Source organism: Chelonoidis abingdonii, chromosome 14, assembly GCF_003597395.2.
Source record: "Chelonoidis abingdonii isolate Lonesome George chromosome 14, CheloAbing_2.0, whole genome shotgun sequence".
In the NCBI taxonomy this organism is placed as follows: Eukaryota; Metazoa; Chordata; order Testudines; family Testudinidae; genus Chelonoidis; species Chelonoidis abingdonii.
In genome coordinates, this window is record NC_133782.1 from 41,060,539 (window position 1) to 41,086,700 (window position 26,162).

The window sequence follows — 26,162 nt, forward strand, 5'->3', positions numbered from 1 at the left end:
TCTTTTGTCTGAACATTTTTCAGTTTTCGGCAGTATTGGGTGTAACACTTTTGGATTTGGGACAAAATAGTTTGGTTTGTCTTTTCTGAAAACCTCTAAAAATAAAAAATGTCAATTTTCAATTTTTTGACAAAAAGTCAACAGTTTCTGAGGAGTCATTTTCCCACTGGGAGGAGGAATGGATAACTCATATTAATGACATACACTTCTTGTTCCTGCATCAGCTGCTGTAATTTATAGGTGGGGAAACCTCAATCCAAGATATTCGCAAAGGAGCATGCTTCATCCATAGTTTATGGATGTCATCTCATGTTGTACAACTACTTTGCTAACCTCAGACATGGTTGAAAATGCCATTTGTTTCCATAGGAAATAAGAAAACATAATTAAAAAGGTTCCAGAGTAGCAGCCGTGTTAGTCTGTATCTGCAAAAAGAACAGGAGTACTTGTGGAACCTTAGAGACTAACAAATTTATTTGAGCATAACTTTTCGTGGGCTACAGCCCACTTCATCGGATGCATGGAAAGAAGTGGGCTGTAGCCAGTAGCGTAGCTAGTGGGGTTCAGTGGAAGCAGCTGCTTCCCCTCAGGGCGGCAGGCACGGAAGTGCCACCTGCCTGCTGGTGCTGCCAACAGCACGGCTGGAGGAGCTATGGGGCAGCAGCGGCAGGCTGGCGCAGAAGCGGCGCCTGCCGGCCGGCTCTGACAGCAGCACAGCTGGAGAAGCCATGTGAGGGACAGCAGACACGGCTGGAGGAGTGAGGGGGCCAGCTCCTCAGCTCAGGGCTAAGTGGCCAAGCGCTCCCCCGCCCCCCCCCGCCCCTTTCTAATGTGACGGGCGGGGGGAGGTGAAAGGGCCCCTGTGCCTTTAAGGCTGCCTGGCTGGCGAGCCCTGTGCGGAGCGTGCTGAGGGCTGGTAGCAGGCCGGGGACAGGCAGCCGCGCAGGAGGGAAGGTGAGTGGGGCTGGGGGCGGTGTCTGTCCAGTTGGGGGGCGTGGCCAGAGGAGGAGCCAAGGGAGGGGGCCTTTTTTATGTTTGCTCCCCCTACACTGAAAACCTGGCTACGCCATTGGCTGTAGCCCACGAAAGCTTATGCTCAAATAAATTTGTTAGTCTTTAAGGTGCCACAATCTGTTCTTTTTATAATTAAAAAGAAGTTTGTTCTGTAAAAAACAATATGCCACACAAATCTTTTATTTCTTGGGTTGGTTGGTTGGTTAATTGTTTTTTTTTTTCAACAAAAAAACAACCCCCTGCCCCACATAAATTGTTTTTCAAAAACAGTTTTTTTGTAGAGATCTTGTTTTTGATAAAACATCCAGTTTTGATAAAAATGTTCAACCTCAAAAATTGTTTTGGGTAATATGTTTCTGGTTTTGGTAAAAATGTCCAGTAAAATGATAAAATGATCAGTTTTAAAAACCTTTCATGGTAAAAAAACAAACAAACCAGCTTTAGAAAACAGAATTGTTTAAATGGGCATGTTTTCCAGAAACTGAATAATGTTCAGTTTCTGCGTTTTCTGCGTTTAATTCTGGAAATTATCAGCAAAAATAACATTTTCCTGCAAACATTCCTGTTTTGGTCAAAACCCTCTTGCTCCTTGGAAAAATGGGTGAAATATTTTTTTCCATCTCTGTGGCTGAAAGTCCATAGAGGACTTAACGACTAATAAATACGGACAGCTGATCATTGAGAATCGATTATTATTTCACCATTAATTATTTGTTATTGGTATGGCTGTAGCCTCTGTGACTCAGTCATGGACTCGGAACCCCATTGTGCCACGTGCTGCACAGACAGAATTGAAAGAAGGTTTCTGCCCCAAACAGCTGATTGTCTGTCCCGTCCAATCCCTGTAACGACTCTCTGGGTGGACCTATTGCGAGGTTCCTGTGACTGTAACTTTGGGGGGTGGGTGGGGGTGGCATTGGGCACTTGTAGATCACTGACCCATTAGGTGTGTGACGCAATCTCTGTGGCAATAGCAGTATTCCAGGGGGAGAATCCTGGCTGTGACTGCAGCAATGACTCACATAGCTGGGGTGTTTTACAGCTTATGGTTGGATCCAGTACTTCTTCTCCTAGTTTCGTCTCTTTGTGTCTGGTCCTTCCTTAATGTCAAATCCCAGAAACGAATATTATTGTTTCAGCATGTGGAGCTGAGCTCAGTGCAGGAGCCAAGGGGAAGATTCTCTGGCTTAGGATGTGCCAGAGGTCAGGCAGCATGTTCCGGATGCTCCCTCCTGGCCTTACAGTCTATGGGCCAGACCCCAGCTGGTAGAAATCAGCCATAGCCCCATTGGGATCAATGGGCCAGACCCTAGCTGGTGGAAATCAGCCGTAGTGCTACTGGGGTCAGTGGGCCAGACCCTCATTTGGCAGGAATTGGCTGTAGCTCCATTGGGGTCAATGGACCCAATGTACAACTAGTGGGAGTGAGCCGTAGCTCCACTGGAGTCAATGGGAGAGACCTCCAGCTACTGTGAATTAGCCATAGCTCTGTTGGAGTCAATGGACTCAATCAGTAGTTTGTGTGAATCAGCTGTTGCCATTCTGGTGTCAATGGGACAGAGCCCCAGCTGCTGAAAATCGGCATGACTTCACCCAAGTCAATGGACGAGAATTAGGTCCCCGCGTTGCTTGGTGTTCCTAGCTCCTTTGTGCTTTATTGACATGCCAAGAAGCCACAACAAACCACAGCCGGACCCCATTGTATTCCAGCTTTGTGTCACCAGCTGCATCTGGCCAAATGGGTGTGTCCTGTCCCACATTCCAATTGCTCTCTTGGTGGCCAACTCGGTGGTCAGAGACGATACTTAGTCTTGTCTCACAGATGCCAGATTTGTTTTTCTTCCTGTAGTTCCTCTTTTACCTTCATATTCTGGTTGGATTAATAAAACTCCAGTGAATCTTCTGGTCTGTTCTTTAGGCAGCCAAGCCAGGACAATCAGAACAAGCAGATTGACTCCTGTGCAACCTGCCTTTCTTCTCATCCCACTTACACTTTGTAGTATCCAGCTCTTGTTAGATAATCCACATCACACAGATCCCAAGACCTGATGTCCTGACGGCTCTTTCACGTGGGATGGAAAAGACAAAACCAAACAGGAGTCAAACATTAAATCCAGATTAGGAGTCATACAGCTACATTCCAGGACCTGTGTGAACAGATTTGGAGCTTCATAGATTTTATGGCCAGAGAGGACCTATAAAGCCTCCTGTCTGACTTGTGTAGCACTGGCCATTAAATGGCTCCTGTTCCCCCTTTATTGAGCTACATAACTTGTGTTTCATTAAAATTCTTCCAAAAGGGTCTGCAGCCTGGACGGGCAGACACCAAGCAACAGAGAATTCCCTTGGGAATTGATTCCCAGGGTTAATCACCCTCAGTGTTATACAGTGATGCCTAATTTCTCATTTGACTGTCTGGCTTCAACTTCCAGCATTTGACTCTTGTTCTTCCAGTCTCTGCTCCATTCCAGATCCCTTTACTGCCTGATGTTTTTCTCTCCAGGAAGGTGCTTTTACCCTGCAATCAAGTCACCTCTCAATCTTCTGGATTGACATCTGGAGACATTTTCTACAGCCCTCAGATATGGAGCTGGTGCAGAGAAGAGCCACGACAGTGATCAGAGGGTTAGAAATTGTTCCTCATAGTGATAGACTCAAGGAGCTCAATGTATTTAGCTTGACAGTGAGAAAGCGAAGGGTAAGGGGTGACTTGATCCCAGTCTATAAGTACTGGGGAAAAAATATTAATAATGGGCTCCAATCTTGCAGATCAAGGTCTAACATGATCCAATGGCTAGAAGGTGAAGCTAGAAAAATTCAGACTGGAAATAAAGCATACATTGTTAATGGTGAGAGTAATTAACCACTGGATCAATTAACCAAGGGTCAAAGTTGATTATCCATCACTGATCATTTTTAAATCAAGATGAGATTTTTTTTCTGAAAGCTCTGCTCTAGGAATTATTTGGGGGGCAGTTCTCTGGCCGGTGTTCTACAGGGGGTCAGACTAGATGGTCACAGTTGTTTCTTCTGGCTTTGGAATCTATGAATATATGAATTTCTTTTATAGCTCCTCTTTGCAAATTTGCATTTATTTCGGAGCACGTGGAATTTTCTTGGACATTTTGGGTTTCTAGCTCGTTTGTGCTTTATTGACATGCCAAGAAGACAAACCACACCTGGTGCCTACTGTATTCCAGCTTCCCAATTTGGGTTCCTGGCATGTGTTGGCACAAGCAGAAATTACCTAGGAATTCCTTTCACTGCTGTACTTCACTTTATTTCACAACATTGGCATCCAAAACCAGATACATTTATGAGATATTATGGTCTCTAAGCATCATGGGCATGAACAGAACTGCAAGTGTTAACTAACATTCACAGGAGGTGAATACAAGTTTGTAATAAGTTAGAATTATTTTACAATAATATTTTATTTTAGACAAAGGAAACACAGTGGATCTAATTTACCTCAATTTCAGTAAGGCATTTGATACGGTTTCACATGGGGAAAAGATGGGGATCAGTATGAAAATTGAAGGGTGGATAAGAAACAGGTTAAAAGGGAGACTACAATGGGTTGTACTGAAAGGTGAACTGCCAGGCTGGAGGGAGGTTACTAGTGGAGTTCCTCAGGGATCAGTTTTGGGACCAATTTTATTTAATCTTTTTATTACTGACCTTGGCACAAAAAGTGGGAATGTGCTAATAAAGTTTGCGGGTGACACAAAGCTGGGAGGTATTGCTAACACAGAGAAGGACCGGGATATCATACAGGAAGGTCTGGATAAACCTTGTAAACTGGTAAAGTAAACAGTAATAGATAGAAATTAATAGTGAAAAAGCACCAAGAGTCATTGCAATATTAGGGATTGAATAACAAAGAATTTTGAAGTTATGAATGGGACGCACAAATCAGTTGGAAGAATAGCAGTGGAAAGGACCTTGGACGGTACTTGCGTTGATCGACTGAGAGATACTATGAGCTACCAATTTGATATAGCTATGAAAAAAAGCTAATGCGGTCTTCGGATGCATCAGACGAGGTATTTCCAATAGAGATAAGGAGCTGCTTGTACCACTTATACAAGGCACTGGTGAGACCTCATCTGGAATACTGTGGTGCAGTTCTGGTCTCCCATGCTTAGAAGGATGAATTCAAACTGGAACAGGTACAGAGACGGGCTACTAGGATGATCCGAGAAATGGAAAATCTGACTCATGAAAGGGAGACTCAAAGAGCTTGGCTGTTTAGCCTAACCAAAGAAGGCTGAGGGAGATATGATTGCTCGCTATAAAATATCAGAGGAATAAATACCAGAGAGGAGAGGAATTATTTAAACTAGTACCAATGTGGACACAAGAACAAATGGATATAAACTGGCTATCAGGAAGTTTCACTTGAAATTAGATGAAGTTTCTAACCATCAGAGGAGTGAAGTTTGGAAAAGCCTTCCAAGGGGGTATGGGGGCAACAGACTTATCTGGCTTCAAACTAAGCTTGATAAGTTTATGGAAGGGATGGTATGATGGATAGCCTATTTTGGCAATTAATTCATCTTTGACTATTAGTGGTAAATATGCCAATGGCTTGTGATGGGATGTTAGATGGGGTGGATCAAGTTATTACAGAGACTCTTTTTGTAGAACTGATAAATGAAATGTTTTTAATTGTCACTTTATTAATTTAACTTCTGTCACCTTTCACTACACTTGCCTACATTGTAACTTCTGTTCACTCTTTACCATCCACTACACTTGTCTATACCGTAACTTCTGTTCTCTGTTTTGCCATATTGTAGTTCAAACCCATTTTAAAACACTCACTCTACTTTGTAAACTTCCTCCAACCTTCATTTTGCAAACCTGCTGTAATCTTATTAGTTTAGTTTAGATGTGTGAATGAGGCATGTATGAATCATGAATCAACCTCCAGCCCCAGCCGTCCTGATGAAATAGAGTTCAAACCCCACTGGCTGAAGATGCAGACAAGAACCCTAAAAAAAAGTAAGAAGCATCCACCATAAAAGAAAAGGTGCAATAGAAGGAAGATCAAAGCCAGGTCCAAGGCTGAAAGTCACAGCCTGCAATTGATGGGTGATCAATCACTGAACCCAGAGGCGCCTGACACAGCAAGACCTATAGACTCTGGATTCAACTACAGCCTACAAAAGGATGGTGAGATGGAGACTTGGAGGGTACCATTCTGCTGCAACATGGAAGGGCATGGCACAGGCCCAACAGAGACCAGCCCCTCCTTGTGCCAGCTTTCCTGGCCTTACCGCACAAGCTACGAACCCAAGCTGCAAACTCAAGCCAGAACTCAAGCTATGTTCAGGACTGGAACTATGCAGCAGCTGCAGGACATCTGATGGATGGTGTGTGTGTGTGTGTGTGTGTGTGTAGGTATTAGGTATATGTGTGTGTATAAGATAAGATATTAGTTATTGATCATAAATCAGATTATCATAATAAATGTGGCATCTTTGTCTTGGCCCCTGCAAAGATCCTGTAGTTTTGTCTGTACAACTTCTACTGGTGTCTGCGCTGATGAGTCTTTCCCACATGGTCAGGGTTTAGCTGATCACCATATTTGGGGTTGGGAAGGAATTTTCCTCCAGAGCAGAAAGTCCTGGAGGTTTTTCCCCTTCCTCTGCAGAGTGGGGCATGGGTCACTTGCTGGAAGGTTCTCTGCACCTTGAAGTCTTTAAACCATGATTTGAGAACTTCAATGACTCAGACACAGGTTTGATACAGGAGTGGATGGGTAAGTATCTTTAGCCTGCATTGTGCAGAAGATCAGACTAGATGATCATGATGGTCCCTTCTGACCTTAAAGTCTATGATTCTATGAATATATGGTAGTAATTAGAGCTGGGAGGAAGTTTTCTCTTGAATAGTTCATTCACTGAAAAATGCACTTTGGGTCAACTGAAACAATTTTGTGTTTTCGGGATGAATTTGATGAATAATTTTTGTCAAATAGAAAAAAAAATGGAAACGGTTCGTTTAGACATTTTTTAAATTCAATCTTTCGATTTCTTTTATCTAAATGACAATTCATTTTGAAATTTAGCTAGATTTGTTTTTAAAAATATAAATAGGAACAACCACCATCCAAATGTAACTAAATGGAAGAAAAGTTTCATTTCAAGTTGAACAAATCCCTTCATTCAGCCCCAAATGAATTCTTTTTCAGTTCTTTATTTCAGCGAAAACAATCCTATTTTACCTTCGGCCCCGGTCCTAGCTGCTCCCTCTGCTGCCAGTCAAGGAATTCTATGAATACAATCCACTAGGCAATAGAGACAATAGATGTTATCAGTATCCTGAGACCCTGAGCTTAAAACACTGGACTTGTTACCTACAAATGCAGCAGGAGAAGCTGAGAGTGTCAGATTGTTCCAAACCTTCCCACGGAGCAGGGAAAGAATTCATGGAAAATCAGCTCAGAGACAAGAGTTGAGATTTTCAAATGGGCCTAAGGAAGTTAGGTAACCAACTTCCACTCACTTTCAATGGAAGTTGGAAACCAACTCTCTTTGTCTTCTTTGAAACCCACCAAATGTCTAAGAGGTTCAAAGGGATTTGGATGGAAGTGAATATGTATTCAAATCCCCTGGTACCACTGGATGAAAGTGAATGAGTATTCAAATCCCCTGGTACCACTGGATGAAAGTGATTGGGTATTCAAATCCCCTAGTACACTGGTTTGAGAATTTTACAAAATATTCTTTTATTGGCACATGCCAGTGTGACAAAGGCCTGGAATATGGGTCTTCCACATGCCATGTGAGTATCGTCACCACCAGCCTGTGAAGTAAATCTCTCCATCCGGAGCAGTCCCATGTTGTGTAATTAATTCACTACCCATGAGGCTGGAGAGACTGAATGCAGGGCACCCAAATTAGGCATAGCAGGAAATGGGACTCGGGTTTTTCATGTCCTAGGTCAGAGTCCTGGCCACAAGACTTGTGGGCAATCCTAATATGGGTCCTTGATTTTCATGGAGGACTTCAAAAGGTCTCAGTGGACTCTTAATAGGACCCAACGTCTCTCTCTTGTGGTGTGAAGTAGAATCTCGTTTTTCATCCATCCCTCTCTGTGTGGCAGCTGTGGGACTTCGCTGTATTGGTTTGGTGGGGAAGGTTTTTCTAATAAGAGTTGAAGTTGCGGCATGAGCACCATTCCTCTAGGGGCTAGCTCCCTGAAGCTGCTAGCTCTGTTCAAAAAGCACGCAGCATTAATTCTTGGGGCTGATTAAAGGAAGGGTTTGAGTCTTGGAGGCTGAGTCTGGAGTCATTCGAGTGCCGCTCAGCTCTTAGCCACGCAGATGTGCTACAATTAATCTCTGTTTAATCTGTATGTTTTAGAACAGAAATCTTATACTCCAATCCTGCCTGATTTAGGCAAGGATCCTTTCAGTAGTGCTATCTGTCTATCTATCTATCTATCACCTCCATACTGTCCCATCTCTCTCTGTGTTGCCCCATTCCCATGTACTGTTATGCTGTACCAATCTCAGTAGCTCCTGCTCACCACCTGTGGGGTTGGGTGCAGCTAGTGCAGGCTCTCAGGGCAAAGCTGTGGAGCCCGGATCCATCTGTTCAGATTCTCACCACGCACACCACCCCACCTAGCCAGTCATTCGTGCTGCAGATCCCAGACCCTTGGAACCAACAGAGACCCGTCAACTCAGAAAATAACATGGCTCAGGGACATGGAGGCTGACAATGGATGCTGAAGTCATGGGCGCATCAACGATAGATCCAACATGTGCACAGGTAGCAGCTGATTGTCCCATTTGTGCCCAGCACTTGCTGTTTCTCTGGAAGATTGTGGGAGCTGTTTTCTGCCTCTGGGTTTCTTCTTTATCCTGCTGAGCTGCCGTGGTGTAAGTAAGCCCTGCATTACAATGTTCGGTCCCACTCCTCAGTCCTGGCTGGGCTGCACACATGCTTAAGACACAGTGGTTGTGTTGAACCCCATTTGGCTTCCGCAAGATTTCTGTGCTCCTAGTGGCTGCAAACTCAAGCCCGGGTGTCTTATTTTCAATGAGATCAAACTGAAAGTGCTAGAAAAGAAATTCCCAGTCAAATAACTGATCAGACTGTGAGGATGTGAGATGCTGCAGCCAAAAAGGCTAATGACATCCTTGGCTTATAAACAGGGGAAGCTTGAGGAGGAGCAGAGAGGTAATTTTATCTCCATATCTGGCACTGGTGTGACCACTGCTGGAATCCTGTGTCCAGTTCTGGGGTCCCCAATTCAAGAAGGAGGTTGATAAATTGCAAAGGGTTCAGAGAAGAGCCACGAGAATGATTAAAGAGTTAGAAAACTTGCCTTATCGTGATAGACTCAAGGAGCTCAATGTATTTAAGAGGTGAGTGGATCACAGTCTGTAAATTCCTTCATAGGGAACAAATAGTTAATAATACACTCTTCAATCCAGTAGAGAAAGGTCTCACATGGTCCAATGACTGGAAATTGAAGCTAGACACATTCAGACTGGAAATACGTTGTACGGTTTAATGGTGAGAGTAATTCACCCCAGGAACAACTTAGCGAGGGTCATGGTGGATTCTCCATCGCTGACAATTTTTAAGTCAACATGGGATGTTTTTCTAAGAGCTCTACTCTGAGAATTATCTGGGGGACCTTCTCTGGCCTGGGTTCGACAGGAGGTCAGACTGGGTGGTCACAATAGTGTGTTTGGATTCTGCTATCTAAGAATCTATGAATAGGAGAGAGCTGAGTTTATTTTGTAGGTAATTCAAATGATCTCAAAGTTTATACACTGGGATAGCTATGATGAAAGTAATTTTAAATTTGTTTCATGCTGTCATTTTCAGAGCTGCTAGAGAAATAATTTTCTCCATGAAAAGTTTTGACAAATATATATGTATTCCGTTTTGTCAAAATATTTTTGTGAAGGATTTCAGGTTTTCATCAGTTTTTTGATGACTATCCCCCCCAAAAATTGACCATTTGTTTTTTTCTTTCATTTGGTCTAAATATGTCAAGGAAAATGTACAGATTTCATAGACAAAAACATAATAAAATGAATTTAGCTGTTTCTTGAGAATAAACCAAACATTTTGACATTTTTTTCCTGTTTTGTGAAAGTTTTATTCTTTGAAAATTTTCAGTTTTTAATCAACATTTGTTTTTCTTTTAAAACACCCCTCAAAATTTACTGAAAACAGATTTTTCCACCCCAAATTTCCATTTAGTTGAAAATCAATTTTCCATCAACAAATATGTTAATAGAATACTTTCAATCATCTCTGATTATAACCTTCAGTTTTTGAACCAAAAGATAATCTGGCAGATAAGAAAAGCTCAGACACTAATGGCTTCTCTTGCAGAATTTTGGGTGGGATTTTCAAGGGAGACTAAGAGAATTAAAGTCCCAACTACCATTGAATTTCCATGTGATTTAGGTGCATAACTCCCTTAAGTTCACGTGGAAAACCAAGCCAAAATTCTTAGAATACTTGTATTGAAAGAAAGAAAGAAAGATGTCCCCAAATCTCTCAGCCCCCTCACAAAACAACTAAAAATTACAAAGCCAAGAAGCTCAGTGTTAAGGTTAAACTTACAAGAAATCCCAGACTTTTAGAAGTGTTCTCAGGTGTATGTCATAGGTACTGTACTGCCAAGCTAATGAAGAGTCTCCTGTAGTTCAAATGTCACTGGTACCCATGCCTGATACTACAGTGATGAGAGCAGTAGAAGAACCTAAATAGACTAGACTAGACTAGAATATCTTTGGAACACCTGCTCAAAGAACAGACTAGTTGGGTAGGACAAATGTTCTGGTTCTTTACTTCTAAAGAAAAATGTCTATGGGACATGTCTATGGGTGGACATGTTTATGTCCATAGGGATTTTGCTTTATTAATGACACAGCATTGCTGGCCACAGCACTAGAACTGATCACACAACATTATTCATCACTACGGTGACCATCCAAGAGGAGATCTGGATGGATGTACTATGCCAACCCAGGCTAGCATTTCACAATGCATGAAAAATGCTGGTTAGAATAAGGTATAATAGTTAGTTATGGTGGATCCATCTCTAGCTCACCTCTGTCTGCCATTCAGTAGTGTTCATGAGATTATGTTAGGGTACGATGTGTTAGGGAAGGAAGAAATGTGTGCCTAGAGCTCCTATGAATTTTATGACACGCGGTGACACAACCATTCATTACATAGCTTAGTGGTTTTGTTACAGCTGGTCAAAACAAAACACCAAACCAGGAGCGAGGATTGTCCACTGCGTTTTAAAAAATTTGGGGTGGAAATTCAGATTTTTGTTGTTGCTAAAATGAAATTGTGGAAATCTTTGACCAACTGTAATCGTGATGCTGGGCTTGAAGTGGGGCAGAGTTAAGGGTACATGTAGCCTGGTCTTCTGTATACCACAGTCCTTTACATTTCACCCAGTAACTCCTGTATTTAGCCAAATAACTTGTGTTTGGCTAAATCACCTTCCAGAAGTGCACTAAATCTGACTGGACATCAAGAGATGGAGAATCCATCATTTCTCTTTGGAGTTTGTTCTCATGGTGAATCATGCACACGGTGAAAAATTTGTGCCTTATTACCAGTATGAATTTGTCTGGCTTTAACTTCCAGCCTTTGGTTCTTCTTGATCAGTGAAAATGACAAAGGATAAACAAAAATTCATATTAAAGCTAAACCATTTTAGTTTGTTTTATCACCAAAATATATGGGAGAAAAAGGAAAAGAAAGAAGGCAAACCACCAATCAACTCCCCTTCCAAGGAAACAAACAGAAAACAAAACCAAAATGTTATTGCAAAAATTTCCTTTAAAAAAACAAAAGAAGAAAGGCCAATTCTGGATACAAATTTTTCACCAGCTCATTCAAAGCCAAAACTTGGTCCTCTGATGTCAACACTGCAGGACTGGAACCCCCATCCCCAGAGATAGAGATTAAAGGAATGAAGTGCCATCTTGCTATGAATTTCTTGCTCCTGTAGGTTTCAGCTTAAGTAGGATCATAAGACATAGGATTAGAAGGGCTCCCCTGGGTCCTGGCAGCCAGCCCCCTGATATCAGTGGTAACCCCAGCATATTATCCCGTTCATAAATTTATCAAGCTCCATCTTCAAGCTAGTTAGGTTGTTTCTCCCACAGCTGCGCTTATTGGAGGCTGTTTCCAAACCTCCCTCTGCTGGTGGTTAGAAACCTTCTCATACCAGTCTCAATTGATCCATGGGCAGTTTATCCTCACCTGTTCTGGTGCCAACACTGTCCTTTAGCTTCAACACTCGTTGAAAATCCCACTTAATCTCTTTAATTGTCTGGCCTTTAGACATACACTTAAATTGAGTCAGGGCCTTAATCAGAGGCAGCCTGCCACAGCTCCAACGTGATAATAAAGAAGTGACCCATCCAAGGTCACAGGGTAAATTAGCATTGGGGCAGAAGGACCCCATGAGAGGAAGGATAGTCTGGAGGTTAGAGTGATTGCCTAAGCTATGGGATTGCTCCTGTTCCACTGACCTTCTGCAAAAATTACAGCCAAAGAGAAAAATACCTATTGAGGAAAGAAAACTTAGAAAGTCAAATCAGAAATGTACATATCGTTTATTCTATCACATCGTATGGGGGGAAAAAAGGGCAAGGGGGAGAGAGAACTGAAATTCTGGAATTTCTGCTTTTAACTAAAAACCAGAAACCATGGGGAAAAAAAGAAGTTTTTAGTTTTGGAAAGTTATTAGTTCCCCCCCGGATCCGTCTTGTGGATTCGAGCCCTCCACTCAGGATCTGTGTTGTGCGTTGTAGAGACATAGACTCACCCCTGTGGCGCATCCTGCTGGTCTCTCAGGGAATTTGCTCATTTTCCAGCCAAAAGCGTCCTCTGCAGGCCGGTGATCTGCTGCCTCTTGGCCCCCATGTCCCTTCTAGGATCCGGTGCCCTTTATCTGAGTTGCTGCCCCCTGGCAGTACACCTTTCTCTTTGGGTCCCCCCTCCCTGGGAAACCCCCACCCATTATCCCCACCTCACCTCAGTATATGGCTACTGCCTGTCATCATCTAGCCCCCATGCCCTGGGCAGACTGCAGTATAATCCACTCATCACTGGCAAGGTTGGGTTTGGACCTGCTGCCTTGGCCTACCCTTGTGCTGCCCTCTGCAACCTCCAGTACCTGTTAGCCCAATGCTAGGCCGCAGCCTAGGGCTTTCCAGGTTGGAGCTCCCCAGCTCCTCTGCCTTTCCTCAGCCCTGCTCCAGTCAGGGACCCTGTCTCTAGCTCCCTGCAGCCAGGCCCTTCTCCCTCTACAGCCAGAGAGAGACCTATTGGGCTTCTGGCTCACTGCCTCTTATAAGGGACAGGTGGATCTGATTGGGACTTGGCCACAGCTGAGCCTACCTTCCCTAATCAGCCCAGGCTTCTTGCCCCAGCCACAGCCCTCTCCTGGGCTGTTTTCCACCCCGAAGGGCAGGAGCAGGTAACCACCCCGCTACATGTGTGGACTCCCATTCACTTTGTCGATTTATCTCATGGGGGTAACTTCCAATCCTTTCCTTCTCACTCGCAGGCCCAATGGATCCTGCTCGGAGGACTCCCGTGAATCAGTCTTCAGTGGCAATCACCGAGGTTGTCCTTCTTGGTTTCTCCAGCCTCGGCCAGCTGCGGCTGCCCCTCTTCCTCCTCTTCCTCGTGATGTACGTGCTAACACTGCTGGGGAATGCTTTGGTTATCATCATGATCAGGCTGGACTGCCGCCTCCACACACCCATGTACTACTTCCTCAGCCACCTCTCACTGCTGGAGCTGCTCATCACCACCACTGTCACGCCCACGATGCTCCTTCTCCTCCTCTCCCAGCGCAAGACCATCTCCTTCTTGGCCTGTGCCCTCCAGGGCTACGTCTACTTCCTGGCAGGCTCAGCTGAAGTTCTTCTGCTGGCCGCCATGTCTGTGGACCGCTACGTGGCCATCTGCAACCCACTGCGCTACACGGCCATCATGAGTGGCCGGGTCTGCCTCAGCCTGGTGTTGTCCTGCTGGATGAGCAGCTTCCTCTTTATCTCGACTTCCATGGTGCTCAAGGCCAGGCTACCCTTCTGCGGGCCCAACGCCATCGACCACTTCTTCTGTGACAGTGGCCCCTTGCTGCAGCTGATCTGCGCAGACACTAACCTCCTCTGGGCCCTGGACTTGGCCATCTCATCCTTCCTCCTCCTCAGCTCCATCTCTGTGACAACGGCGTCCTATCTCTGCATTGTCACCACGGTGATGAGGATGCCCTCAGTCCAGGGCAGGCAAAAGGCCTTCAGCACTTGCACCTCCCACATCATGGTGGCCTCACTCTACTATGGCAGCTCCATCTTCATCTACGTCAACCCGACTGACAACTCCTCTGCGGGCTTCAACAAGGCAGCCACGGTGCTAAACACGGTGGTGACGCCCCTGCTCAACCCTGTCATCTACAGCTTCAGGAACAAGGCAGTGAAGGAAGTGCTGAGGGATGGGATGGGCCGGATGGGCATGGCTCTCCCAAAGAGTGCTTGAAAGCCAGGTTCCCCACCACTCAGTGCACTGGGATGGACTCGTTCCCAGGATCCCTCATGCAGAGATACACGGGACTGAGAGTGGAGAGGAAACCAGAAGACATTATGAGAGTTGGCTGAGAATGCAAGAACATTGAGAAGGAGGATGTGGGCCTTCCTTGAGACGTACAGTTTTGCCATGGGAAAGCAGAGAGAAAAAAACATTAGGAAGAGAAGAGAGAGCTGTCTAGTCCTCTAGTGGACTAGATCTAGGGGGACTGGGAGTTTTCGGGGGACTGGGAGTTTTCATGGGACTCTAAGGCAGTTGGGTGCTCAAATCCCATTGAAAGACAATGGGAATTGGGAGCCTTAGATGCTTGGAGCAGTTAGACACCTAACTTCCTTTGAAAGTCAATGGAAATTGGTCACTGAACTCCCTTAGGCTCCCTTGGAAATATTCCAGCTTTGGAGACTAGCTGGTGGCTTGTAGAAGGCCACAATTTAGCTTTATATGGCTCCACATCTCAGTCCCAGGTCCATTTACCCAGGACCGTACCCCAGCTCCTCCTCACACCTAGCAAGTGAAGATCAAATAAAGACTCTCCTTGTTCCATTCCCAGGCTCTGAGCCACGGGGAATGTAAGAGGGAGAAGACACTGTCATTCAGTATGTCACTATTCCTGGCTCTTTCCCTTGACATCAGCCATGATGATTAAGGTGATTCTGCATCTCTGCTATTATTTTACTTATGTTTTTGTATGGGAAATAGGCTTGCAACCGAAATCCCTTCTGAAAACCCACCTCTGTCGTGATGCCCCCTATCCCCCCCGTCTGACACGGGCTAAGCCAAAGCCTGGCTGACATTTCTTTCTCTTCTAAGTTCTCTTGGTTATGATGTGGCCCCCTCAACTTGCCACCCGATCCTCTCTCATCTGCCCACTCAGTCCTCTCCAACACCATAGTGGGATTTTTAAAGAGGCCTAAGGGGGTTAAACACTGAAATCCCAGTCCTTTGATAATCCCGGCCCTATCCTTCTCTGTTACCTGGTAGCTAGTTTGTTCATTTTATCATTCATTGTTTAGTGCATGGTGTGATGTTCTGAACAATTTATATGAGATGTCGTATGTAATCGTTGTGTGCTAAATAGATTTAAATTTTAGGATTAGAGAAGAATACAACTGATATATATTTAGGAGTAATGAATATGCATTAGGTATATAAGTAAAGCAGGGCTGAAATGCAAGGTCTATGGGCTGAGACCTGTAAGATTTCAGCTTATTCATACCAGACCAGAGGCTTAAGAGTGCTTGGCATATGTAGGTGACCAAAGAATAACCCTAGGCCAGTAAAGCTCACAAGGCTACTGCAAAAATGTGCCAATGGGTGATGCTGCAGAAAATTGACCCCAATGTATTGTTCAGGACCTTAGTGTGACATCTTTAAATGCCTGTCCTGACTGCAGGGTGTGTAAATGTTAATTAGGGGCTATGAAAAATGGGGCACCCCAATATTCATGGGGTGGGGACATACGGATAAGGAGAAAAGGGTTGACACCTTCATGCACATACATGGGAGTTAGATGGAGTGAGAATTACGATATAAACAGTGTTCCCTGGTTGGGAAAAGGTGGGAAAACGTGGGGAAGAACCCAAGCAGGAACTACACCCCCGCTGATGATCAAATGGTGAGAAATGCACCAGAATATCTCTGAGGCTGGGGGTTATGACTTCATTTCTAACTTGTGCGTGGGCATTCAAAAGCATTATATCTGCCTGGCTAATCATAACCTTACTTGTTACACTCATACAATGTACCATACAGACCAGGCTTTGTGCTTGTGAATGCATGTGTGGCCACTGTCCTTGGTCTTCTCGTGTTCCTACCGTCACTAGATCAGAGACAAGGAACAGAGGTGATTTTCACTCTGTGAAGCTCCAAACTTAGCCCCCATAGCCGGCCCCACGGTGATGAAAGATAACCTCACTTCAGCTAGTCTAAATAAAATAAAAGGCTACCACCTGTTTGTCCACCATCTAGCACGATACGCCCGGGATCATCAGCTGGAGTTGGTCCTTGCAACCATCACAGAAATAAATTGATGAAGGGAGCTCTTTTTTCATGTCTGAGCCACTCCCAAAGGTCCCATCCCACAGCTGCTGCTGAGTCAAGGGACCCAGTGACATGACGGAGGCTGAGGGGATAGGCTGGCCTCCCTTCTCATTCACCCAGCAGGGCACAGCTGAGCTGTGCCTATGAGCTGACACTGCGATAGCCAGAGCAGGGGTTGAGCATGGTGGAACAGAACAGTAGGTGCAGGGTCTGAGCCACTGAACGTGTTTCCCTGGATCTGGGCTGTACCAGCGCTGGCTGGAATATTGAAAGGACTGTGAAACAATTAGGGGCTCCACTGAATTTCAATTATGTTTGGGTGCCTAATTCCCTTAGGCCCTGGCCTATGCACATTCTCACATACATGGGAAGCCAGGGCTTGAATACTGGGCCTTCCACACATCTGCTTTCACCACAAGCTCAGTTATATTAAACCTAGCTCTTTACTAGCACTTTGCACCAGTAGATCTTACAGTGCTTTACAAAGGAGGTCAGTATCATTGTGCCCATATTACAGATGGGGAAAAAGAGGCACCCAGTGGGCCAGTGGCAGAGTTGGGGATAGAACCAGGGCTCCCAAGGCCCAGTGCTCTATCCACTGGGCAATGCTGCCTCACAAAGCAGCTCAAGCCTTTTGCATTGATGCAAAAGGAAAACGCTGGTTTCTCTGTGCAGTGATGAGTTCTCTAGCCACTTCTGGCTGTATAAATCCAGGCTAGGGCATGATAGGCCCTCCTTAGCCAGCACCCTCTCCCCCCCCCCCCCAGAGCCTACAAGACGAGCACACGGAGATACGCCAAGGTTCCCTTGGCTCAGCTCTCACTGCAGACTCCTGGAGAGGGAGATTCAGTGATTCCGAGGCCAGATGGGATCTGTGACGCTGCACTACATAAAGCTTTATAAAAACGTGTTTATAAGTGTGAATATAATGTAACTGGAATATGCTTTATGCAAAAGGTCTCTTGTAAGGTATCATTACAAAGGTTATAATCTACTGAATGTGATCATCCTAGTTGTATGAATGTATCATTCTTGTAGCTGAAACTAGAAATATGAAATATAACTCTGCGGGCCTATTGTAATTATGCAAAGTGTGGGCCATTCATGGTGGTTTGGAATCTTGTTGGCTCCCATTAACCAGGACAATTAGTTGTAAATGGTTGTTTACTTGTAAGTCTTCCTGTATACTTGTGTGCCAGCTAGTGGGTAACAAAGTCTTACAGTGACATGTGATTGTGTCACTTAAACTGGAATGCATCTTTAACTTGGTGCTTTTCTATTGAGAAGGAGGGGTGGGAACCCAGAGAGAGACAAAGGATTCCTGCCTTGTACCACAGATGTATAAGGGGATGGAACAGAACAAAGAAGCTGCCAGTCAAGAAGAAATCCTCTAGATATCATCTGAGCTGGAACTAACAAGGATTTTACCAGGGGAAAGGACTGAGCCCTGACTAGGAAGGAGTCCAGTCTATGAAAGAAGCTCAGTGGAACATCTCTGAGATTTCATCTGTAATCAGTTCCTTAATGTATTAGGCTTAGATTTGCGTGGGTTTTTTGTTTGCTTGTTTTGCTTGGTAACTTACTTTGTTCTGTCTGTTATTACTTGAAAGCACTTAAATCCTACTTTCTATACTTAATAAACTCACTTTTATTTATTAATTAACTCAGAGTAAGTGATTAATACCTGGGGGAGCAAACAGCTGTGCATCTCTCTCTATGAGTGTTATAGAGGGTGGACAATTTATGAATTTACTCTGTATAAGCTTTATACAGAGTAACACAAATTTATTTGGGGTTTGGATCCCATTGGGAGCTGGGTGTCTGGGTGCTGGAGACAGGAGCACTTGCCAAGCTGTTTTCAGTTAAGTCTGCAGCTTTGGGGACATGGGTCAGACCCTGGGTCTGTGTTGGAGCAGACTGGCATATCTGGCTTAACAAAGCAGGGTTCTGAAGTCCCAAGATGGCAGAGAAAATGGACTCACAGGTAGTCTCAGCACATCAGATGACAGTCCCAAGGAGGGTCTCTGTGACCGAACCCCATCACAGGATCATCTTGTCTGCCCTCCTCGACAGCACAGGCCGGAGAATCCAGCACAGAAGGGTGATGGCCTTTGGCTCACTGTCCCCGCAGGCTGAATTGCATCACAGTGGAGAATATGGCAGGAAGGCTCTCTGGCCCACCTCCAGGGCTCTCAGCAGAATGGTTCCAAGCCAGCTTGCTCGGTGATGGATTTCCTGTCTCTGTGTGGGGGCCCCAGGGAGCCAAGCAATGAATCTGCAGGGTCCTCGCTCGCTGGCTCCCAGCACACTGAAGATAGATTCTCAGCTAATGTAAACAAGTGTAGCTCCATTGCCTATGTTGCTTTGCATCATCTGGGGATCTGGCGCCTTTGACTCCAGTGGAGCTACGGCTGAGTGACACTAGCTGGGGGTCTGGTCCATTGCCTTCAATAGAATGACACCAGTTTACACTATTTGGAACTTTGGCCCTTTGTAGCTCTTCAGTTTCTCTGACAGGCTTGCAACCAAAGTGAATGTATCATGTTAAAAACATTCTGCAATGGATCTGCAGCCAAAGGAGCCTTTTGTGTTCCTGTTGTCTCAGTCAGAAAAAAAATTGCTGAGAATGAAAGGAAGAAAGATAGAAAAGTTGGGCCATTCATGGGAGCTCAAGCTCTTAGCGATGGTGAATTTCTCCCAAGTTCTATCCCCAGTGGGAATGAATTGCTCTATCACCATTAGAAGTTACACTTGTAATTAATCCCACAGGACTAAGAGCTAGGAAAGAGCAGACAGGTGGGGAATTTTAAACTCATCTTTAATTCAGTTTCATAAGCAAAGAATACGGATTGGAACCTGTGTAACGGACGAGATCCCCAGCTGGTGTAAATCAATGTAGTTCCATGGACATAAGTGGGTTGGCTGAAGTCAACAAAACTGCATCAATTTACACCAGCTCAGGACTTGGCCCTTAGTTTTCAATCTTTGCCTCTGGGTATCTTTTAGTGACCAACTTCAAGCACCGAGGGCAGCTTGAGTGGTGGGTTCCTCTGGTGGCTGCATCCCAAAAGCTGCTGATGCAATCCAAGAAAAAAACATTGCTGCCCCCCGGGAGATAATTGTGTGGCGTTAATGAGGGAATAGGCCATTCCAGACCAGCTGAGGTTCTGGTGGGTGGCTGTAACTATTGTAGGTCACAAATACATCTTTATTTCTGCAAACGCCTGGGGCACCCTTTGTGCCTCAGCCCTGCCTTATTTTTAGCCAAACTCCTTAGACTCCTTTGAAAATCCCCAGCCTTAGTGGCAGAATGAAATTATAAAGCAGCAATGGACAAGTGTCTGTAATCGAGCTGCTTGAAATGTGTCGTCTCCTAAATTTTCCCATTGAAAAATGTGGTTTCATTGACATTTTCCAAGATAATATGTCAATTCTGGTTGTTTTTTTAAAAATTCCTATCAGGAGAATCTAAACAAAAATTAAAGTTTGACTCATTATTTCAAGACAGAAATAGTCTTTAACCTTTGGTCAACATTTTAAAATGGGTTTTGTTTGTTTCAAAACAGTATTTCCAAATGAAAAATTGCTTTTTGTAATCTCAAAACTTTTCTTTTTGACCAAGAGTGTCGACATTTTTCTGTTTGACATTTTCATATCCCATTTTTCTGAACTTTTCATTGCATCAATTTATTTGTTATTTTGACTTTTTGTCCTGATTCAACATGAAAAGAAATGTTGACCTATCAGAGTTTCCCATAGATGGGAAATTCTATTTTCCAGTCAACATTAAGTGCTAACATTCATGGGGGTAAAAGAAGAACCTTCATTATTTCTGTGATCGATTTTCTCTTCATTCTTCACTCATTTAAAAAACTCTGGACTTGTTCCATTTTGATAGCTCCTGCTAACCACAGGGCAAATTCTACTTGGTAAAAAAACACGTCTTGAACAAACATTTTGTAGCCCTAGAAACACCCAGCAGAGCTGAGACACTGGGGGATACAGATGGCCAGTAATTGAAATGATTGTAATGGGAAGCGAGTACACACATTTTTTACGCGGTTTTGCAAATCTTAACCCAAATCGGTTGATGGATGAAAGGAAAAACCAGCATTTTTCTGCTGTCCTGAAACAAACCAACAAACTGGAGACCCTGGGACATCATGAGACAAACTGGGATGATACTGGGACATTGTATGAGAAACTGGGACTGTCCTGGTAAAATCAAGCCATATTGTAACTTTAGGAGGGCTAAGGATTCCCAGGCCACCTAGTGGATTTGAACACCCAAGCCACTTTTAAATTCATGGGAGCTGTGGACTTAAAATTCTAGCAAGGGTGAAAGACTCAGCCAAGGAGTCCAGCCCCGGTTGTGGGGCCGCAGGTGTAGTCCATAAAGCTAAGTGTCACTCCTGAGTCTTGGTGTCTATATATAAGGGTCTTCCCAGGACTTTGGGCATGAAGTTTCCAAAGCAGTTGCTGGTATTGGGTGTCAAGCTTGAGGCAGCCTGGATCTGTTCAGGGATACTCCTTCAGCAAAGCCTCTGAGATGCCCACAGGTAATCAGAGGAACCCTGAGTTCAGAGGCCAAACCGCCATCCACCCCTGGGGACAGGACTGGAGGTTGGGGAAGCCTGATTTCCATGGGGAAGAGCTCTGGAGAAAACTCGTGTCCCTGTGTCATTTCCCAAGGTTTTTTTTTTGTTTTTCCATAAGAGAGGAGGGGAGCTGAGCCCACATTGTGAAGTGCTACCATGCTGGCCTCAAATTGGTTGCTGAAAATTTGAGATACACCTCTACCCTGATATAATGTGACCCGATATATCACAGGTTCGCATACAGCGTGGTAACCCCGGGGCTCTGGCAGCGGGGCTTGGGCGGTGCTTTAAAGAGCCCTGGGCTCTGGCTGCTGCAGGGAGCCCTGAGCCCTATAAATCATCACTGGAGCCCTGCTGCCGCTACCCTGGAGCTGTGGCAGCGGGGATCAGCTGGCGATTTAAAGGGCCCAGGCTCCCCGCAGCAGCCAGAGCCCAGGGCTTTTTAAATCACTGCTGGAGCCCTGCTGCCGCTACCCCAGGGCTGTGGCAGTGGGGCTTAGGTGGCGATTTAAAGGGCCCAGGCTCCCCACAGCGGCCAGAGCCCAGGGCCTTTTTAAATCACTGCTGGAGCCCTGCTGCCGCTACCCCAGGGTTCTGGCTGCTGCAAGGAGCCCCGGGCACTATAAATCACCACTGGAACCCTGCCACCGTTACCCCAGGGCTGTGGCAGTGGGGCTCAGGTGGTGATTTAAAGGGCCTGGGCTCCCCACAGCGGTCAGAGCCTGGAGCTCTTTAAATTACCACTGGATCCCTGCCTCCGCTACTCTGATATAACGGGGTTTCACCTATAACACGGTAAGGATTTTTGGCTCCCGAGGACCTTGTTATATCGGGGTAGAGGTGTATCTAAAATCTCGGATCACTTGTGAAAATGTTGGCCCTCATGCAATGAGTCATGGATGCGTGCGATGATCCGTGGACGCAGAGACTATGCACACTAGTGGGGTTTCATGCAGGCCCGCCACCGAACCTTAGGAGCCATAGGGAATGGGACATGGGACCTTTCCCATTTAGGGGGGGCAGCTCTGATCTGGCCCCAGGGTCTTGGACTGGTTGGATCAGAGGGATGGGGAACAAGGCTAGGCGATTGTTCCCCTCTAGGGGGGACTGTCTCCAATTTGGCCCCAATGTCTGGGTACTGACTGGCACAGGCCAGCAAGGAATAGACTCTAGAGTCTTTCCCCTCAAGGGATGCTAGTCCAGTATCATGTCTCTGATCTTGGCCCATGCCAGCTGATTCAGAGATTGTGCAAGAAACCCAGCAGTTTTGGGATAAACTGCCCATTGGGAAAGTTTATTCTAGCCCCTCAACAGGTTTATGACTTGAAGCCCAAGTATTTATATTTCTTCAACTGAGATAAATCTGCAAGCTTCACTGGCGTCAATGGTACATTGCTGATTTTCAGGGACTGAGGATCTGGTTCTGTATTTCCTTTGGTGTTTTAACAGAACTACAATAAACTGTCAACGTCTTTCCTGCCTTTAATTATTTGCTGGCTGTGAAGAAATTAGTAAAATACTTGGAGACAATTTCGGTTCTCAGTAATCCCAGTGCAGACTCTGGGGTTAGCAAAGAGATGCTATAGAGTTACTCCATAGATATTGTGAAATGATTGGAGTTATTCAATAGATGCTATGGAATTATTCAACAGATGCTACAAAATTACTCCAGAGTTACTCAGTTGTACCACAGAGCTATTCCATAGATACTAGACAATTACTTCGCAGAAGATTGATAATACCAGCAATTATTAATGTTATTTTGTGGACAGTAAGGAGTTACTCAACAGAAACAACAAATTTACTCAACCCACACTACAGAAGTTTGGCAGTGTTGTTCCATAATACTACACAGAGTTACTTCTTACATACTAGAGAGTTGCAGCATAGCTTGCCACAGATAATGCACTGTTACTCAACAGGTACTGGGGAATTACTACAAAGGTATATCACAGATGCTAAAGATTTCCTCAATGGATCCTTCAGAATTATTACAGAGCTACTCCAAAGTGCTATAGAGATGCTTCATATAGAAGTAAGCAGAGTCAGGATGAGCTCTACTCTGACATCTGGTGGCGAATTGTGGCAAGTGTGGAAAAGAACTTCAGGGGCTGATCTTATTTGCATAGGCACACCCATCCCGCCTAGCATGAGCCCACAGTACCCCCAAATGGTCACTTTGGCAGCTGTGGGATTTCCAGTTTCTCTGTTATTAGGGCAGGAGGAATAAAGTATTGTTATCCAGATTATGTGAAACAAGCACAATGAAACTGTTTTATGACAGAGGATCTCACCATCAACTAAGTAGCACTTGCTAGACAGGGACATGGGTTCCAAAACCCAGTGGACTGAGAAAAGTTGGGGATAGGCAGGTGTATCTGATGATATGGCTTCTTTTGAGAGCTTGAAATACTAATTGAGGTAACTTTTCTCTTCATTGTTGAATAGCAGGGCTAATTTTGATTCTATTAGGAGTCTAGTTATAGGTTGCTGTACTGAATTTATTTTAGGCCAGTGGTGCACCAGCACTGGGGCTTTCCTACTACAAGCAGAAATCACTAAGAGCTGAAAACACTAAAGAGCTAAAATTCTTGAGTTGAGATCACTGAGTGCTGTGTTAACTAGGGGTGGAGCCTGATGATGAATTGCTAAGTGGCTGGCAGAGCGAAGCAAGTTGTGGGACGGTTGGAGCAGCCCACGGAACAGTGAGCGGAGCAGAGCTGAGCAGTTTGTGGGCACAGCTGGAGCGGCTCATGGGACAGCTGGAGAAGTGGAGCAGCTGGTAGAGCGGAGCAGTTCATGGTGATGGCTGCAGCAGAACCCCACGGAGAGACGGGGCAGTCGACCTCGGACCACGTAAGGTGCCCCTTAACACCCCGCATGCCCCCTTTCCCCTCCCCCCCATTTCCACCCAGCTTGCGGGGAGGGTAAAACTCTACAGATAAACTTTTGAACTCTGGGGCTGCACTGACCAGGGACAGAGACTTTTGAGTTGTTGGACTTTTGGATGATTTTTGGGTTGCTGGACTCAAGAGACTTTTGGGACTTTGGGGTGATCTTTTGGGTGGTTGGACTTAAGACTCTGAGGGGAAAAGGATACCGCTCAACTTACTTGGAGGTGGGTCTTTTGCTCATGGTTTGTGTTATGAATCGTTTTTGTGGTGTTTCCCCAACGTAATGCCACATCGTTTCCCTTCTTTATTAAAAGGATTTTGCTACACTCAGACTCTGTGCTTGTGAGAGGGGAAGTATTGCCGCCTAGAGGCTCCTGGGGGGTGGTAATGTAACTATCTCAGGTCACTGGGTGGGAGCTCGAGCCGGTTTTGCATTGTGTTATTGAAACGGAAACCCTAGATACTGAACCTGACCCTTGTTGCTGCCAACTCAGAGAGGCAGAAGGGTTACATATACAAGAGAGTTATTCCATAGATTCCTTTGAGTTCGTCCATACAACTACAGCATTGTTCCATAGATACTAGAAAGTTATTCAACAGATACTTTAGGTTTAATTAATAGGTACTGCACAGTTATTCTGGAATAACTGAGGCCAAAAATTGGCCTTGCACATTACAATTAAAACACAAATTCAGTACAAATACTCAAATTTCTTCACTTTGCAATAGTGCTTTAACTTTTCACCTGCCAGGATATGTACTTGTTGATTAACTTCCTCATGGAGCTTTTGATCTCCTTGTTCCTCAGGGTGTAGATCATGGGGTTGGTGAGCGGGAAGACCACAGTGTGGAACACAGCCACCACCTTCTCCAAGGGGGCAGCCTGGAAGGGCAGGGCATAGATGTAGATGGCCGGGCTGCACATCACGAAGACCACAATGATGTGTGAGATGCAGGTGGAGGCCACTTTGCTCTCCCACCTGGGGGAGTGAGTCCGCAGCCGGAGCAGCAGGGCAGCATAGGAGATGAGGAGGAGGATGAAGCACATCATGATGACCACACCATTGTTGAGGAACATGATCATCTCCACCGTATAGGTGTCAGTGCAAGCCAGCTTCACCAGCTGATGAACATCACAGAAGAAGTTGTCCAGGATGTTGGGGCCACAGAAGGGCAGCTGGATGGACAGACCAAAGAGGATGATGCCATGAATGAAGCCCCCTGCCCATGCTGCTCCCACGAGGGTGCAGCAGATCTCTCTGTTCACGAGCGTGGCATAGCGCAGAGGTTTGCAGATGGCCACGTAACGGTCATAGGCCATGGCCATGAGTAGGAAGGCCTCAGTGCCTCCCAGGAAGTGGAGGAAGAAAAGCTGGGCCATGCAGCCCCCATAGGAGATGGTCTTGCAGAGGGAGAAGAAGTCAGCCAGCATCTTCGGAGGGGTGACTGAGCAGTAGCAGATGTCCAAGAAGGCCAGGTTAGCCAGGAAAAAATACATTGGGGAGCTCAGGCAGGGGTCACTCTGGATGGTGAAGATAATGAGGAAATTCCCTGGGAGGATGATGATGTAGAAGAGCAGGAAGAAGAAAAAGAGGAGCAGCTGAACCTCCTGCGTCTGGGATAGTCCCAGCAGTATGAACTCTGTCGACTCCGTGCAGTTCTCCTTCTCCATCCCATCTATGTGGATCCCTGTCTTGCACACACATAGAGAATGAGAAAGGATATGGTGACTCGATATTACAACTGGTCGAAAAATGGAAAAAACATTTTTTATTAACAATGTTCAGATCATTTTTTTTGTTTCCAAGGGCAATAGAGAGAGAGAAGTCTCTGTAGAAATTAATAAAATGCTTGGAGACAATTTTGACTTTTAGTTACACTAGTTCAGACTCTAGAGTTACCCAAGAGTTAGCAAACAGATGCTACAGAGTTACTCCATAGATATTATGAAATGCTTGGAATTAATCAATAGATGCTATGGAATTATTCAACAGATATATCAAATGGAAGAGAGT

At 45.1% G+C, this 26,162-nt stretch overlaps 2 protein-coding genes across 2 annotated transcripts; one reads left to right on the forward strand and one right to left on the reverse strand.

Moving 5' to 3' along the window:
* The first annotated feature begins 13,595 nt into the window (after positions 1 to 13,595).
* LOC116820447 (olfactory receptor 6M1-like) lies at positions 13,596 to 14,567 on the forward strand. Its single transcript, XM_032772920.2, has one exon. The coding sequence runs from the start codon at positions 13,596 to 13,598 to the stop codon at positions 14,565 to 14,567; it is 972 nt and encodes a 323-aa protein (XP_032628811.2).
* A 10,313-nt stretch (positions 14,568 to 24,880) lies between these two features.
* LOC116820448 (olfactory receptor 4N2-like) lies at positions 24,881 to 25,819 on the reverse strand. The gene has a single exon (XM_032772921.1). It carries the CDS (start codon positions 25,817 to 25,819, stop codon positions 24,881 to 24,883), a length of 939 nt encoding a protein of 312 aa, XP_032628812.1.
* Positions 25,820 to 26,162: the final 343 nt, after the last annotated feature.

What these genes read in the sequence shown, in the direction of transcription:
- LOC116820447 (XM_032772920.2), top strand. Translation starts at nt 13,596, where the DNA reads ATGGATCCTGCTCGGAGGACTCCCGTGAATCAGTCTTCAGTGGCAATC.
- LOC116820448 (XM_032772921.1), bottom strand. Translation starts at nt 25,819, where the DNA reads ATGGAGAAGGAGAACTGCACGGAGTCGACAGAGTTCATACTGCTGGGA.